Below are 18522 nucleotides of genomic sequence, written 5' to 3'. Positions count from 1 at the left end.
GTTCCGCACAAACTGAGAAGAATGGTTTGTTGTAAATGAATTACATAACATTTACATGGCCATTATATAATTGTAGTAAAATAAATAAATAAATAAAAAATATATATATATATATATATATATATATATATATATATATATATATATATATATATATATATATATATATATATATATATATATGTATATAGCCATTGTGTGAATAATATTTTATCATGTTATACATTTAAAAGTTACTGTAATCAGTTGTAAATTGTAATTTACACTAATGACTAATTGTTGGAATCTGATTACATCAGTACTATGCAGCTCTGCCTATTAATTTCTCAATGAATATCTAAAGGAACACTGCTGATTCCTACACTCAAGGAATCTGCATTAAAATACAGTAGTACAATTTCTTTCTTTCTTTCTATTATTAATAAAATAACTACTGGTCCATACCAGACTGTAAAAAAATATGGACGTAGTGTCCCTGACGTCACCCATAGACTCCTCATTAGCGGTTTTGAACATAGACAGTAAAAGAAATGGACACAGCGACCCCATTGGAACTCAATTGAGACAAGTGAAGCCCATTTTTAGCGTTTTTTAGCACTTCCGTTTCTGACGCGCAGACTCAAACGAAGCTTGACAACGTCAGCAACCTGTCTGACAGATGTAAATCTTCTAAGTGGCTGTGCGTGCAAACTGCCATCGTTAATCTTGCAGAGACGGCGAGCTTGAGCGGGGAGTTCTTCGTTGTGAGTGAGCAGGAGTAAGTATTCTGATTAATTATTTTGTATAGTATTTTAAAATGTAACGCCAGTACGCCGTATTAAGTTAATTGCCTGCGAGCTTCTCCTCCTGTCTGTACGGTAATGTGACAGAGAGTCGAGTGGTTATGACGCAATCGTTAGCCTATTTTTTACAAAAACTGTTTATATGGGAATGGGAATGCTAACGCAAGTGAAGTTCTACTAAAAGATGGCAGCCCCCACCCGACTTCAACTTCCGGTCGAGTTCCTTTTTTTTTTTTTTTTTTTGCAAAAAGGGTACAATTTACATGTGATTAGGTCGAGTTCCTTGCCGCCTGGTTTTGAACATAGACAGTAAAAGAAATGGACACAGCGACCCCATTGGAACTCAATTGAGACAAATGAAGCCCAGTTTTAGCGTTTTTTAGCACTTCCGTTTCTGACGCGCAGACTCAAATGAAGCTTGACGACGTCAGCAACCTGTCTGACAGATGTAAATCTTCTAGTAGCTGTGCGTGGAAACTGCCATCGTTAATCTTGCAGAGACGGCGAGCTTGAGCGGGGAGTTCTTTGTCGTGAATGAGCAGGAGTAAGTATTCTGATTAATTATTTTGCATAGTATTTTAAAATGTAACGCCAGTACGCCATATTAAGTTAATTGCCTGCGAGCTTCTCCTCCTGTCTGTACGGTAATGCGACAGAGAGCCGAGTGGTTATGACGCAATCGTTAGCCTATTTTTTACAAAAACTGTTTATACGGGGCCATAATGTAACATAGAAGGTAATGGAGCCCTTTATACATTGTCGTGTATCTTTAGAAATAAATAATGGACAAACAGAGTCTTTAAACGCCTCAGATGTAAAGTTATTCGCTGTCAAAGTGACGCCAAAATGAATGGGAGTCAATGGGAATGCTAACGCAAGTGAAGTTCTGCTAAAAGATGGCAGCCCCCGCCCGACTTCAACTTCCGGTCGAGTTCCTTGCCCCTTGGTTTTGAAGCCTAAAGTGTGTAGAGCGGGCCGTCGCCATCTTGGCAGCGCGTCACCGCGCGACTCTCCCGGATAATCGAAAATGGGCAAAAACGCGGGAGCTGATTGCTGAAGCCACGCCCACCTTGTGCGATGGCATTGTCAGCAGCGGCAATCCACCTGTCACTCAAGTGGCCACGCCCTTAATTATGCAGAACTTTAAGTCTTAATATAATTTAAACTGATGAGTTTTAAAAAAATTCACCCCCCTCACAGTTGTCATGAAGAGCAAAATTAGCAATCTAGACAAAAATCATTTTTTGAACCAGGCTGTAAACATGATTTTTTTTTTCTGCTGTAAAGTTGGGCATTTTAACATGGGGAGTCTACGGGACTGACTCCCTTTTGCAGCCAGCCTCAAGCGGCCAGTCGATGAATTGCAGTTTTAGTCACTTCCTTATTGGCCTCACGAGAGAGAGCGGGAGGTTGCCGCTCGGTCCATACCTAAGTGGTGAATTGCTTTCCACATATGTGGAAAATCTCCAGTCATTTAGTTTTGCGTCATAAATAGCGAGTTATTTCCTTAAAACGATTCGTTTTTTCGGAATAACGAGAACGTGTGTCGTAAAAAACGATACATTCCTATTATTGCGTCACAAAAATGATGTTAAAAACTTTTTAACAAACTTAAAAAAAAACAAGAATAAATCACTTATATATATATTTTTTTTATAGAACTCACAAACTCGTTTATTTGTATTCATTGCCGTTTCCGCATCTTACCACTTTTTCTTTTCTTTCTTTTCTCGTGATATATTTGTCCTCCTTCGGCTCCCGTGGCAACACGTCACAATGGAGGCCGTGCGACGTCATATCTGTGGCCTCATCATCGTATGCTTCTGGCAACAACACGCCCGTGCGTTTCCTTTTTAAACTTTATTGACGATTGATAAGCGAATACGCAGTAGGGATTCTTTTCGTTTCACCTATCATTAACGATTCGTTCAGATGTTTACTAAGACCAGCGCGCGGACTGCAGCACAGCCGCAGTTCCTGCTGTGACGCTGAGATGTTTCTACGGATGCTCTTCTTCTAATAAAATGATGGATGGAAACGAGAAGATGGAGTCCGATGATGTGGTGATCGTCGTGGAGAACGAGGCGGAGAGTAAGCGCGCTGATGAAGCTCAGGGCAGTGTGAGGATGATGGTGATGGCTCTGATGGACGTGTGTCCCGTGTGTAAGCTCAGCTTCAGTAGCAGAGAGCCCAAACTGCTGCCCTGCCTGCACTCCTTCTGTAAGAGATGCTTACCGTCTCATAATACACCTTCCAGCGCCGCGAGCAACGCGCAACAGAGTAAGAGTTCGCTTTCACTTCTAACTCATTCACAAGACACATGACTGACCCCATTAGAAGACGAAGATATGATCTACACTACAAAGTCCCGAAGCTGCTAGAAAACAACACGCTTAGAACAAAGAAAAATGCCAAGCTGATCTTCAGTTAAAATATGGGCAATTAATAATGTATTTTGAACATATATGTGACCCTGGACCACAAAACCAGATTGGTTGAGAAGATTTTGGATAAATAAGCTCTTCATTGATGTATGGTTTGTTTGGATAAGACAATGTTTGGCCGAGATACAACTATTTGAAAATCTAAAAAAAAAAATTTTTTTTTTTTAAAAATCGAAATATTGAGAAAATTGTCCAAATTAAGTTCTTAGCAATGCATATTACAAAACTTAAGTTTTGATATCTTTGCTGTAGGAAATGTACAAAATATCTTCATGGAACATGATCTTTACTTAATATCCTAATAACTTTTGGCATAAAAGAAAACTCGATCATGTTGACCCATAAAATGCATAGTGTATGAATAAACGTGTCTTAAAATGACTTTTCGAATGATGATTTACTCTGGTTCGGCTCTGTTTGTCACCGGTTATTCAGTTATTCAACTAAATTGTCTTCATGTGAAACTGAATCGTTGATTAAGAATTTTATATGAGTGACACTTTAGAAATATATTGCGTCCCAATAGTGGGGTAAGACGGCCTCTTTGAATAATTTAATATTTTGTGCTTTGACAAGTGTATTCGTTTTTCTGCATATGCTAAACTTGCATCTAAATATTTTACATTATATTTATATATAGCATACTATATGATCACAGAATCAGAAAGGGCTTTATCGGCAAGGGCGTTTACACGTATGAGGAATTTGTTTTAGTGACAAGCTTCCACAGCGCAAACAGAATGACAGCGACAGTTTTTTTTATTTTCAGTTTGTAATAACAGTTGTCCTCTTTTGTATCATGCATTCTGGTGACTTGGTACTGAATATGTTCTCCCGCTCTTCTCTTTTGTGTTTCATCAGTGAACATGATCCGCTGTCCAGTCTGTCAGCAGGAGTGCATGGACGTGGAGGTCTTGGATAACTTCTTCGTCAAGGATTCAGTGGAGGTGCCGAGCAGCACGATGGAGAAGAGCTGTCAGGTGTGCATGCGTTCGGTTCAGTCAGTCACACTTCTGAGACGCTGCTCCTTATGTAAAAGACTAGGAAATATAGGAATGAATTGATGTCTCTGATGAAATGCGTCTTTTGCTCTCAGCTCTGCATGAGTTGTGACGATAACACGGAGGCCAGCGGTTTCTGCGTGGAATGTGCGGAGTTTCTGTGCGTCACCTGCATCGACGCTCACCAGCGCGTGAAGTTCACCAGAGATCACACAGTTCGGCAAATAACCGAGATGTCCTCAGGTTTGACCCCAAACTTGTGAGAAGTAGGGCAGGAGTTGGGTTGTATATAATGCAGTGATATTCAGACATTTGGTTTTGGTTATGCTACTGATTCTAATCTTTTACTGCAACTTCTGTAAATGAGCTCTGCAATCTTGCAGTAGGGCCTCTCTGAAGTGCGCTTCTCTTCCTGTTCACAGAGGCGATGGGTGCGTCCACACAGAAGCCCGTCTTCTGCGACATCCACAGACAGGAGCCGTTGAAGCTCTTCTGTGAAACCTGCGATCTCCTCACCTGCAGAGACTGTCAGCTCCTCAAACACAAGGACCATAAGTAGGGCCCACAGTTATGATCGCATTAAAGGAATAAATGAGGAATTCTTGGCACACTAGTCTCATATTAATGGGTATAATGTTCAATGGGATAGTTGACCCCAAAATTTAAATTCTGTCATTTGTTGTCATTATTTGAATTTTTGAACTTTTTTTCCATGGAACATGAAAGATGATGATAAATGAGTTTGTGTATGTGCGTGTGTCCATATAATGAAAGTCAGCGATCACAAAACTGTTGGTTTACCAACATTCTTAAAAAGATCTTCATCTGTGTTCCACAATAAAATCTGCTGGGGTAAATTTTTGGATGAACTAAATGCTATTAAAAGTCCAGTGTGGTAAGCATTCCTTCATTTCTTTTGAAACCGTGTGCATTTTCATGTTTTTTTCCCATTCAGTATCATAGAGTACTCTACAAATGTTCATTGCCCTATAGATGTGTGTTGCTTTAACGTGTATGTAAATATCAATGGCATCATCATTATTATTATAGCTAACAGAGAATTTTCTAATACAGTTACCAGTTTCTAGAAGATGCGTATAAAAACCACAAGGAACATCTGGAAAATATGACCTGCCAACTTCAAGAAAAGAAGAAAGTTATAGAGGACATATCTAATACCATAAACAATGGGTACGTTACATTTATTAATTTTATAATTAATATTAACTTTTGAAGCTAGAGTTCCAAACTCACATGGTTATACCTAGATATACAGTAACTGGATTTCCTCAATGGAAAACCTGGAAATGTCATGGACACTTCTGTAGTACAGTATTTTTGTTTCTGCAAGGGGTTTTGTGGGTTAATAATAAGCTAATAATTAATAAGATCAGATGTTATATGAAATGTAAACAAATGTGAAATCTCGGAGCTTTGAAAATATTTAGCATCTAATGCATTCAGGAAACCCTGCTTTAGTGAATGCATAGTGAATATACGTTTTTCTAGCAAAGATCGACTCCCGAGATATTTCACTGGGAATATATATTTTCATATGTGATCACTATTAAAACGATTTACCCAGAAATGACAAATGCAGTGGGAGAAGTGTCAACATGTAGGAAACCTGTTAAGATGTCTTGTGCGTAAAAACACATTTCATTTATTTTCATGGCATATTTTCCCTGTGTTTCTCAGTCTACAGCAGGTGGACGAAAACCGCAAGACTGTGACTAATGAAATTAAAAAATCTATCTGCAATCTCATAATGGAGATCAACAGGAAGGGGAAGTTATTGTTCAGTCAACTTGAGGTAGTGTCCAGTATTTCATCATCACGAGCCGTGCTTCCCAACTGGTCGTCTTAGGTTGTTATGGGTTATGTACAGCAAGGAAAAACTAAACTAAATGCGTATATCATAAAACCTTATAATAAAAGATTGTTATTGACAAAGTGAAATATAAGCATCCTCACAAACAATAATCGGGGTTTCCGAAGGGTCTAAAAAAGTCCTAAATTTAGTTGTATCAAATTTAAGGCTTTACAAGAAAGTCTTAACTATGATTTCAGGAGGTCTAAAATTTGCGGCACAGCGGCGAGGGATCTTCGGCAGTGCGCCCCTCATTCCTCCCGGGTTTCGGCACCAGTGTAATGCTGTAAAATAACATATTCACATTCACAGATTCACACATTCATATTCACGGGAAGAAGGAGGCGGGAACTGGCGAATATTTAAAGAAACTTTAATAAGAAAACAAACGCAAAACAGCGAGACTGCCCCTCGCGGACGACTGCCGCACACAAACAAAACCAAAACACAAAAATAAAACCCAGGCCTGGTCCCCTCTCTTCCTTCACTGCCGTCGCTCCTCTTTTGTATCCTTCCGATCTCCTCCGTGGGACTCGAGACCGGTGGGTGGAGCAGGTGTCGATAATTTCCCTACCACTCCACCAGCCTCGCTCCGTTCCCACGGCTCTCGGCCCCGTCCCACTCGTCACATGTATATATTTATATCATTTCATATAGTTTATATCACGTGAAGAGTGCAGTTTTTTGTCTCCAAAAGTAAGCATGATTACAAATGTGATATTGATTTTATACAACAATTCAGCAAACGAGTAATTAATTATAAGAGATTTGCGTTTAATTTCGGTTTTGCTCTATTTCTTCTACAAAAATCATTTCAAACACCGCCGCAGCACTGTTTTGCGTCTCTGAGTAACAGGACACTGTTTTGTTCCTGACTGAATCATCCGTTTAAATGATTCGGTTCAAACGCAATGACTTGCTTATTAACAGTGACTTGCTGCCACCTACTGGCAGTTTTTACTTCATTTAATATACCTCATTTCTTTAATAATTTCAAATATCTGTTTTCAATGTTTATGTTTAAAATATCAAAACATTATTTATGCATTTGTAAACGTAGGTTAAAATATTTAATGTCCCTCAGAGCTGCATTAAACAATGTGTAAATGAATCTAAATGACACTTCTAATGCAGCTTCTGTGTTTCCTCTGATGCGTTTTGTTGATATTGATTTAATTTGCTTGGTAACAACCCAAATGCAAGAGTGCAAGGTGCACACTTTTAGAAAAAATGGCTTAAAGGTAAAATTACCTACACAACTTGATGGAAATTATGAATTTCTATCACTGCTGTGAACTGACCACACAGAATATTAAGAATATAAAAATCAAAATCAGAGTCAGTTGTCCACTGTAGTCAATATAAAATATTTTTTGTCAATATCGCAGATATAATATCGCTTGCTTATTGCAAGAATTTAAGTTAATTGATATAATAATTTATTGATAATAATTGTTGAAATTAATATAATAATACTTTTGACTCATTCATTTTCTTGACAATGGTTTAAAGGCTGAAATGAAAAATGTGTCATTTTATAAAACTTTGATTTTGTGAAAACTTCTGAATCTGAACTGTAAACGATGCTTTATTTTTACAGTAATTTTACAGTTTAATATGGTACTATAGACATTGCCCTACCCCACTCATATCGTATTAATTTTATTTGTGCAGGTCTTAAAAAAAGGTCTTAAAAAACCTTAAATTTTTATCTTAAAAATCCTGCAGAAACCCTGAATAATTTATAATAATAATAATAATAAATGTAGAAGAAAATGGCAACTAAACTACATTAATTGAATAGGCTTGAATTGCAGCAAAACACATGCTATCAGTAAAATATAAAACTTTGGTACACGTTTTTGGTCACCATTTGATGATTAATGTAAAATCTTTGTTCTGGAGCTAAACTAGTTGGGAAGCATGTGCAGTCGAATTTGATCGTTGTGAATTGTGTGAGGTAACAAAAGCATGTTTATTTAGACAATCACAAAGGACCATGAAACCTTCTTGAAAAAGCAACAACAGGATGTGACATCACTCTCCACACATCTTGATCATGTGATTAACTTCACAAAATGGGCCACAGCCAGTAACAGTGGAACAGCCCTTCTGTACTGTAAGCGGTTGGTAAGTGTCTTTCTACTATCAACGAAACATACAAGTTCTCTTCTGTGTGATTATAATAGTTTTTTTTTTAATCTAAACTTTGCAATATTTTTACAATGATCTCAGTTAACTCAAATAATCACAATTCTGTTGAATGTACTAATTGTGGTCAGCCTGCTGTGTGGATGAGGGTCTCTCCTTCCTTTTCTCGTCTCAGATAACTTGTCAAATCCAGTACCTCATGCGAGCAAAGTGCAGCATCTCCCATGTTCCCCAGAGTTTGGTTCGGTTTCAAAGTCGATCTGCTTTTTGGGCCTCAAATGTGGATCTTGGTAAGACTTTTACAAACACTGGTTTTCAACGAGTGATGTTTTGAAACTGGGGAAAAAAATGACAACCATAATTAATTGTCAGGTGTGGGGTAAATTATAGATTGTAAAAATGTATATCTTTTCTTGAATCTTTTTATTTGGTTTTCTTTTCTTTTTTTTGACAAACTTATAAATAATGGAAATCTAAATATGAACCCCCTGTCAGCTTTTACTGTTTTCTTGAATAATAAATAAGGAACATTATAGTCTGTATTAATTTTTTTTTTAAGTTTCTTTGTGTTGTGAAAATACTTTTAAACAATATTTTAAATAATTACCATGCTTTAAAACACCAACATTGGCTAATTAAAAAAGAAGCAAAATGTACATTTTACTATTCACTAATAGTTACATTTAACGGATTACTTCTATCAGTCACAATGCTGTTAACCGTTTACAATCAATGATTGCAAAGTAATGATCTGTTATCTGTGAAAGAAAGGCAGAAAAATATTGTGCTTTATAGGGTTATTTTTATTAATTTACCCAATTAGTCAAAACATACATAAACCATGCCAGCAAGTATATTGAGCAGTTATCAAAGGCAAAGGAGGCAGTTTTTGTTATTATGTGAATAAATACTGTTTAGTTGTTTCAGTTTGATATTTTAACATTATGAGAATTAAAGTATTTAGATTTTTTTTGACCGGTTCCTAAAATGTTTGTGTTTTGTCTTATGACAGGTGGTCTTATAAATTAAGCACTGTATGTTAAGCACACGATTTGTCAGTAAAATTAGAATAAAGAAAATATGGGTTTTAATCCAATTAATAAAAAAAAAACAAAAAAAAAAACAGCCAAATAATCGTCAGTTGCAGCCCATAGTTTTGTATAGCTTTATATTTTATATTATTTTATATTTTATTGCTTTTCTTTTATAATTTTTCATTCATTTTAGTAAACCATGGCTACATTTATAATATTTATTTCCTCTTTTTTTCTTTAAAACGAGGGAGAGGATTACCGTATTTTTCAGACTATACGTCGCACCTGAGTATAAGTCGCATCAGTCCAAAAATATGTCATGATGAGGAAAAAAACATATATAAGTCGCACTGGACTATAAATCGCATTTATTTAGAACCAAGAACCAAGAGAAAACATTACCGTCTCCAGCCGCTAGAGGGCGCTCTATGTTTTCAGTGTAGACCACAGGAGCACTGAGCAACATAGAGCGCCCTCTGGTGGCTGTACACAGTAATGTTTTCTCTTGGTTCATTTCTCTTGGTTCATGTCAAATTCATTTTGATACATAAGTCGCACCTGACTATAAGTCACAGGACCAGCCAAACTATGAAAAAAAGTGCGACTTATAGTCCGGCAAATATGGTAGTAAATTCTGGCCAAGAATAAAACTTCTGGCTACCGACAAAAAATAGAAGTTAATGAATTTATATATTGCTGTTTACGGATTAGAAATTCAGGACTCCACATTGGCTATTTTAGTAGCATGAAAAAAAAGGGTTATTTAAACTAAGGATAAATTATTTTAGGAAAGTGTGCAAAGAAACATTACTTAAGTTTAGTTTAGACAGTCAGTTTAGACTTCAGTTAAACACTATTGCAACATTGTATCCACTCTGGATTGTAATGCTACATGGATAACCGCAGATATATCCATTGTCAATGGGAGTGCACTTTCAATAGCTTGCCTGTGTAAAATTATCAACTTTTCTCAGGTTCTTTAATGGTAGAGAAAACTCCAGTGCGTCATCCCAGCGGCCCACAGCCATTTCCTTTCCAGCAAATGAACCCAGGCCCTAGACCCGATGGTCTTCATACGGGGTTCCCAAACTCACATTCCCAGCAGCAGCAGCAGCAGCAGCAGCAGCAACAGCGCCAAAGCACATTGGCCCAGCTGCAGATGCAGGTGGAGAAACTCTCCCAGCATGCCAACCGGCACCAAACGCCCAACCAGTGGTCATGGTACCACGGCATGCGCTTACCAGGGCCATCTCCACATAGACCCATGCAGGGCGGATCACCCTCTCAGGCATTACCCAACATGCCTCAACATGGGCGTCGATATGGTGCACGGAGCCCGCCACCTATGCTTCAGCCCACTAACCTACCTCCACAGGTGTGATTTTAATATTACAGGAAGTTAGAATAAATTCTAAAAGATCATGTGACATTAAAGACTGGAGTAAAGGCTGCGTAAAAATGGGATTTGCTACCACAGGAATTATTTCTAAAATAGAAAACTATTCTTTTAAATAATAGCAACATTTCACTATAATACAGTTTTTTGTTTTTTTTGTCAAATAAATGCAGCCTGGTAGTGTACATGTTAATATGATTCTCATTAATGAATGGAAAAACAATTGTGTTATTCTAAACTTGCTGTTTTTTTCTGTCTTGAAGACTTTGAGGGATCTTATCAACAATCCCACCTACCCTCTTAAACCGATGGAGGTGCATCCAAGAAGCCGCTATCCGCACAGTGCTGCTTTCTCCAGTGGAGCTTCACTTCCCACTCCACAGACGCTCAATCAGGTGAGTGTGCTGGACATCATGTTATCAGTATTGAGTGAAAACTAAAAATGTAGCATATCTGTTATAAAAACTGTCAATTGTTTTGAGTGGATTTTGAGTAAATGCCTTGAGTCTTAAGGCCCTGGTATACTTTAAATTAAGTTCATTTTCATTCTTCGTTTGGGGGCGAAAAGACGTTTGAAAAGGCTGAATGACGTTAAACTGTTTTTCGAACATTGACACCTCTGCACTGCAAGAAGTGGGGTGTAGATTGATGTAAACTCGCGACATTCACGCGTATCACCTTAACACAACAACGATGTGATAATGAAGTGTAGGCAATGTAAATGTGAGACGGGCACCAATGGTCAGAATATTTCCAATGGAGGAAGTCGGAAGTTGTGGCCTAATGGTTAGAGGGTTGGACTCCCAATCGAAGGGTTGTAGGTTCTAGTCTCGGGCCGGACGGAATTGTGGGTGGGGGGAGTGCATGAACAGTTCTCTCTCCACCTTCAATACCACGATTTAGGTGCCCTTGAGCAAGGCATCGAACCCCCAACTGCTATCGTGCAATCGTACAGGTGTGAATATATCTGTGCCAGCTCAGCGATTCGACACATTTATGTTGCTAATGATAGATGTTGTTCTCTTGCCTGACCTCAATTGAATGAGAAACTTTTTTTTTTTTTTTTTATTGCACGTCAAGAAGTTTGAGTTTGATAACACACCCACATTTTGCGTAATTGCCATGGACCAATGGAAGCTCAAAGGTGTTTAGGAGCCGAACAAACTCCCCCATAAAGTTTGCTTTGGTCAGCTGTTTCGAACTCCCGAAACGAACTCAAAACAAACTTTGTTTCGTCCTGATTTTTTTCGAAAATGATGTCATTTCAGTTCGTTCTTCGGTTTCGTTTGAAGTGTATCGGGGACTTTAAGTATAAGTGTGCGGTTTTGTAGTGGATCTCTATTGGTAGTGGATTATCAGTAGCTCACTTGATGAAATCAGATACTGAAACTAATACATTTTTGACACAAAAAGTTTTTATGATTACAGTTTCTTTTACAGTTTTTGTTTACATAATAGCGTTAGTTTAAGTAATTTGTTATGTAGTGCCTCAGTATAATTAAACGGTATGTTTAACAAAGCAATATTTCTACATATTTTGCTGCTGCTTAATCGTATCCTATTCAACAATAATTATAAAATAATAATCTCTAAAGATAAACATTCTTAAATAATATTCAGGTTGGCTTAGTGTTATGTATTTATAATTTGTTTTCATATATTTTTATTCATCACATTCTGTGTGCATTGTTTCTTCTCAAACTTTAAGGGTAGTATTGTTTGTTTGCTTAATACAAGATATGTGTGTTAAGTTTATACTGTGAAAAAAAATATAATTCAATAATTATTGCAACTATTTGTAGAACAATCAATCAGAAAATATTTAATTGTGACAACTGTAACCTTTTTTTAATGTAAAAAAAAATTAATAGCCTTGTCAAACGATTGTGATTTAATAGCATCCAAATTAAAGTAAATATGCACTGTACACATACATATATTATATAAACAACACCTTTTATGTGAGATGCGATTAATCGTTTAACAGTACTAAAAATACAGATTTTTACCTAGAGGCCAGAAAGAAAAACCACTCATGTCATCCACTCATATGGATTATACATTTTATTGGCCTATGAAAAACTGAACTGACTATTAAAAAAGAAAAAAGGACAAATAAAATTGCATTCCACGTACATGTACAATGCTGGTCAAAAGTTTGAAATTTTAGATTTAAAAAAATGTTGTTGGCTGCATTTATTTGATCCTAAATTAAGTAAAAGATGTTGTATTGTGAAATAATGTTAAGAGTTATGTGTAAATATATTTTTATAATGGAATCAATTTCTGTGGTGATTTTTTTCAGCAGCTATTACTCATTTGTTATATACATATGCAGAATTCTGTTTGTACTTTTTTAGCAGAACATGCAGGTAACGTCATACCTGAACAGGAGATTTGATCCCAGCATGCAGCCGTCTGCTCAGAGGCCCAGTTATCAACCCAGTCACCTCTCCACACCTACAGAACGAACTGGTACACTTCTTCAGCCAAAAATAATGTCTTGTATTGGTAACCATCTTGTCTTGTTGATTGGAGACATAAATGCTTTCTGCCTAGTACATGCTCTGTTTCAAATGCTTTGTTTAATACAATACTGAATATTGTCTTGATCTTATTGAACTTTTAGTACAAGGAAGACAAATGTCTGTCACATCATCAGAACCAAAGACCAGGTAAATATTCTTCTGTTAATTCAAGGTTCTGAGTTCCTTTAAGTCAATGTGTGTTTTGATTTCTGTAGTTAATACATTAGTTTTCTTTCTCTTATTTAAGCCGGAAATGCATGCAAACATGCAACAAACTTTGCTTCGTGTAGATTTTATGTTGTACTTGAAAGATTTAAGATTAAAACGTGAAAATGTCTTGCAGCTATGTTAACCAGATTTTTAATATTAACACAGCGTTGTAAATTTTTAGTTTTTTTTTTTTTAATGAAAAAAAATATATATAAAATGGATTTACATTAGTAATAATTGAAACGTCATCACAGTGTGAAAATATTCCATTCTTTTACTGCCTTGCAGTTTCCCTCATAAAATGCACATCTAATCATTTTGTTGTTTGCTGCTTTTATTTGTTCCCAAGTTCTGGCTCCTGGAAGCGTGTAGAAGCCCCCCAGAGTGGCCCGTCAAACCCCTCCAAGAGGAGACGCAGGTCGTCTCCAGGGCCGGTCATTGTCATCAAAGATGAACCAGAGGATGATGAAGTTCATTTTGTAAGATTTTATTCATTCTGCACCAGAATGCACCATCAGAGATGGATTAGATTTGAACAGCAGATTTATTCTGATTTGAGATCTTAACAACAAAGACCACAAAATTCAGTTTTTTCCCCATGTTTTTAAAAGAGTAAAATGAGCAAATTCATGTATTTTGTCAGGTACACACAAAACATTTTTTTTTTTTTGTGTGTGTTACTGTAGGTAAACACCAGTGCTAAAGCCAGTCTTCCAGACAGCACAGGTGTTCAGTCTCAAACACCGCAGGCTGAGCAGCAATCAGAGAAGACCCCAGAAGCAGATGAAGACCCCAATGAGGATTGGTGCGCGGTGTGCCAGAACGGAGGAGAGCTGCTCTGCTGTGACAAATGTCCCAAAGTCTTCCATCTTAGCTGCCATATTCCCACATTGACTGCCTCTCCAAGGTATCCGATTAATCAAAATCATCATTTCTCCAGTCGTCAATGTCGCATGCTGATTTGGTACTGAAGAATTGTCATGCCTTCTTTGGGATAAATGCGACAAATGTTGAAAACAGGTCTTGCTGCTTAATATTTCATTCAAATGTTTGGGGTAAGTAGGTGACAGTAAAGACATTTACAATGTTACAAAAGATTTCTATTTTAAATAAATGCAGTTGTTTACCATTTCTGTTCACCAACAAATCCTAAGCAACTATCATGATTTTTAAGTAGCAAAAGTGTTTTCAACATTTGTTGCATTTGTCCCAAAGTAGGCATGCAACGATGTCAAAATCTCACGATACAATAATCTAGTGAAATGCTGTAATCGTCTGCCAAGAAAATGAATCCCCAAACATGCGCTAAACTCAAAGCCGATGCAATAAACCAGTTCACTGTGAACGGAGCCGTTCTGAGGCACAGAAAACACCGGCTCATGAGCTGATCGCCTCAACAATGTGTGCTCTTCACTTTGAAATGAACAGCAAAAAAGGGATTTTGACAGATACTGTGCCAAAGCTTGTCCCAAAAACAACTATAAAGAACCTTTTATGTAAGAATAAGTAGTTGAAATTGATTTTTACAAACTACACATTTTCCCGGAATACCTATCGTTTCAAATCGTCATGTGACCATGATATTGAGACAGTTGTGCTATCGCGATATCACAATACTGATAATATCGTTCCATCCCTTCAATATCGTTTTTAATTTAAAAACATTTTATTTAATGTTATGGTTTTGAGCATGGTCACCCTTTTGCTAATATGCAACAGGCATGATTGTAGTTTTCTTCTATTGATAGTGCTGTAGTTATGTATGTGCGTTGTGTTTGTGTGTATCTGTAGTGGGGAGTGGTATTGTACGTTCTGCCGGGACCTTACCTCACCTGAAATGGAGTATAACGTCAGTGCTAGCGGAGAATCGAACAATGTGAAACAGGATCCAGATTCTGAGGCTTTCACTCCTGTGGATAAAAGAGTACGGCCTGATTTTAGTTATACAATTAATTTAACTTAGTTAAGCTTTATTTTTAGATGTTACTTTAGAACTATTAAGTTTTACAAATTTGTTTTACATTCCGAATATCTTTTAAAACGGCTGCAATTTTCTTGTGTGTTCATGCAGAAGTGTGAGCGACTGCTGCTTCGTCTTTACTCCAATGAGCTCAGCATGGATTTTCAGGAGCCTGTTACACCATCGGTAGGATCTTCCATCTCACATGGCATGAACTACGTTTATTTTCATTGGGGAAATAATACAAAAATATTTTAAGCATGTGGGTCAAATTTCAGTTCAAAGAAAAACATTAACTGCATCCCAAATGACGCACTATACACCATTTACTCAACCATGTAGGCTATGATTTTTATATGGTTATTTTGTCATTAATAATAAGAGTCTGATAGCCCCTTCGCGACATAATTAAAGCTGCGAAAGTTGAGTGCATGAAGTGTTCAACATTCCACACTTAATTTTTTCGGTTGAGTGCATCATCTGGGTATTTGAAGTGCACTTTTTCCTTTTAGAATTTTCAGTGCGATCACTACTCGCACTGTTTATACTACGAAATATCATAGAATAGTGCGTAAGTACGAGATTTAGTTTGGACCTTGTGTTTTGCATAAAGAAATGAAGCCTATTTTGTGAAATATATGAGAATATAGTAATCTAGTATTTTTGTAATGACATTATTCATGACATTATTTTTCATAAGTATAATAGGAAATCTTAAATTAACTAATAAAGTAATGGGAAACTTAATCATTTTCATTACATGTTAAAATATTTATACATTAAGTAGTAGTTTTACTGCCTTCAATTAATGCTGATTTAAATAAAAACGTAATTAATATGTAAATCATTGTGTTTGGAAGGGTATGGAGATTCTTTGCATTACAGAAATGTTAATTTAAGGAAAATGTGCTTAAGTGTCATACATGATAAATAATGTCACAGTACAATAATTTAATTCATGTCAGTAAGCGTAATATAATTTCTTAGGTTTTTCTTCAGATTTTGGGGTGACCCAGATATACAGTACGTACTTGTAGTTTTTTTCATTTAATGATAAAGACTGTTTTCTGTTCCGTCCCTTGTCCACACTTCACATTTCCAGTCGATGCCAGAGTACAGTGAGATAATAAAGACGCCAATGGACCTGTCGGTGATCAGAAGCAAACTGGAGGACAGCAATTACAAGAGTACTGAGGACTTTGTTGAGGATGTCAGGCTGATTTTCAAAAACTGTGCAACTTTCCACAAGGTATGCTGCCTCGCATTGATTTACAATATTATTTTCAAGATATAGAGATGATTTTTTTTGTCATTTTTAGATATTTATTTAGCGCTTGTTGTCGACTTTTATAAACCTTCCATCTATAATGAATTGACTGCTAGATAATGTTGTGTTAACCAAATCCTGTTCGAAGGTTATGATAAATGTTTTAACATGGTTTAAAGGGTTAATTCACCCCCAAAATTTTGTCATGTACTTCAAATTTCAGTAAAAAAAAAATGCATTTTACATTATGTGCTCAACCAAGTAGTTGTTTCAATCCTATATGAATTTCTTCTGTTGAACACACAGTGGTACAAACATTGGTACTTCTTGAATGAGACACACGTGTGACGTGTAATGTTGTGTATTGTTTGTAGGAAGATACTGAGATGGCCAATGTGGGTGCTAATCTGGAGAGTTACTTTGAGGAACAGCTGAAGCTCTTGTATCCAGACCGGACATTTCCTGGCGTGAAGGAGGAGAGCGTTGCTGCTTTGTGTCCTGATGATTCAAGTCCCTTATCAAAGACGCCTCCACAAGAAACCTCTCCAGCTGAGGAGATCGTGAAACCCTCCAGTGAAGATCTCCCTCAGGGGGAACCGCACATTAAAGACATTGAGAAGAAGCCAGAGAACTTAAGCTCTCCTGCAGGATCCAGTCCGGCAGATGCTGAAACGGACAGTAAAGCAACTAAAGATCCAACTTCCTGAAAGTATCTTACTTGTTCATCCTCTAAAGACTGGACGGTGACATGCACTTTCCTAGAGTCTGGAGCCTCTGGTTCAACTGCAATAATTATACTGTACATTTTAATTGTTTTAAGCATATGGAAAACATACAGTTTGACCACTAAAGATGTAAAATAGCAATGTAATGTGGAATATAGGCATAATAAATACCTGTATAAATACTTCTAAAAGATGTCCGTTTGAATTTTTTCATTTTATTCATGTGCTGTAATGAAAGATGGCAAATTACAAAGTTACTTAGAACAAAAACAAACGAACAAACAAAGCCATTTCTCTGCAAAGATAACATTATGACTGTTCAGGTCCAGATTACAAATGCAGCATCACACACACACACAAAAAGTAATTAAAAAACACGAGGATGCTTGAGTAGTTATGGTTTGAGGCATCAAATAAGAGAACAAATAGAAGTATAGGAAATATGAATTGACCAATATGAATAACATAAGGGTTGTTGTGACTGACCCACTACCAACATACTACAATAAATGTGTTAGCCTTGACACATAATTTGTAACATAATCAGGCATTTAAGTAGACTTTAATTAAAGTTTTTAGGATCATATGAAGCGTTTTAATTATATGCATGATATATACAATTTAATTTCAAGAGGATCAAAGGGAAGCTGATACTTCTTTTTAACTGGGCAACAACACTCTTAAAAATAAATGTGCTTCCCGATACCATAGAATTACTTTTTTTGTTTTTCTAAATGGTTCCATAAGGAACCTTTAACATTTGGAGAACAAAACTTTGTTTCACAAAAGGTTCTTGGTGGCAAAAGGTTCGTCAGGTAATAAAAGAGACGGTTCTTTGAAGAACCTTTGACTGAATGGTTCTTAGTGTGAACTGAGAATGGTTCTTCTGTGGCATATCTGTGAAAAACTTGTTGATTTATTTCAGTTAAATATATTGATTTAATTCAGATAATTAAATGGATGCCACCTAATTGGGACAAAAGCCCTAAACATACCTTAACCTTATTTTCACATTTTTATAAAAAAAAAAAAAAAAAAATGTTTGCCATAAGGTAGATTCGAACACGGGTCAGTCAGCAGTGTCTGCAGTGGTTGTTTCACATGATGGAAAAGCTTTTTGCCTTGCATAACATCAATTGATTTTATTCTTTATA

At 36.6% G+C, this 18522-nt stretch overlaps 1 protein-coding gene across 2 annotated transcripts; it reads left to right on the top strand.

The window, feature by feature from the left end:
* The first annotated feature begins 2460 nt into the window (after positions 1-2460).
* trim24 (tripartite motif containing 24) lies at positions 2461-17559 on the top strand. 2 transcript variants are annotated; one of them, XM_026224314.1, is made up of 18 exons: positions 2461-3062; positions 4088-4206; positions 4323-4470; positions 4650-4782; positions 5302-5418; positions 5926-6040; positions 8081-8227; positions 8424-8538; positions 10257-10657; positions 10942-11073; positions 13042-13153; positions 13308-13353; positions 13766-13895; positions 14103-14323; positions 15208-15340; positions 15488-15562; positions 16479-16625; positions 17018-17559. In XM_026224314.1, the coding sequence occupies exons 1-18, from the start codon at positions 2807-2809 to the stop codon at positions 17348-17350; spliced, it is 2880 nt and encodes a 959-aa protein (XP_026080099.1). In that variant the 5' UTR covers positions 2461-2806; the 3' UTR covers positions 17351-17559. The 2 variants fall into 2 exon arrangements, with proteins under 2 accessions (XP_026080099.1, XP_026080091.1); XM_026224306.1 differs by having other exon boundaries at positions 2462-3062; positions 13039-13153.
* The last annotated feature ends 963 nt before the right edge of the window (positions 17560-18522 follow it).

The sequence above is a fragment of the Carassius auratus genome, chromosome 4 (genome assembly GCF_003368295.1).
Source record: "Carassius auratus strain Wakin chromosome 4, ASM336829v1, whole genome shotgun sequence".
Lineage (NCBI taxonomy): Eukaryota > Metazoa > Chordata > Actinopteri > Cypriniformes > Cyprinidae > Carassius > Carassius auratus.
Note: the sequence above shows the minus strand (reverse complement) of the source record. Positions and strands in the feature narration are given on the sequence as shown.

Coding starts and splice junctions, on each gene's coding strand:
- trim24 (XM_026224306.1), top strand. CDS start 2,807: ATGATGGATGGAAACGAGAAGATGGAGTCCGATGATGTGGTGATCGTC. Junction 4,783..5,301: donor CTCAAACACAAGGACCATAA/GTAGGGCCCACA, acceptor TTTCTAATACAG/TTACCAGTTTCTAGAAGATG. Junction 10,658..10,941: donor CCACTAACCTACCTCCACAG/GTGTGATTTTAA, acceptor TCTGTCTTGAAG/ACTTTGAGGGATCTTATCAA.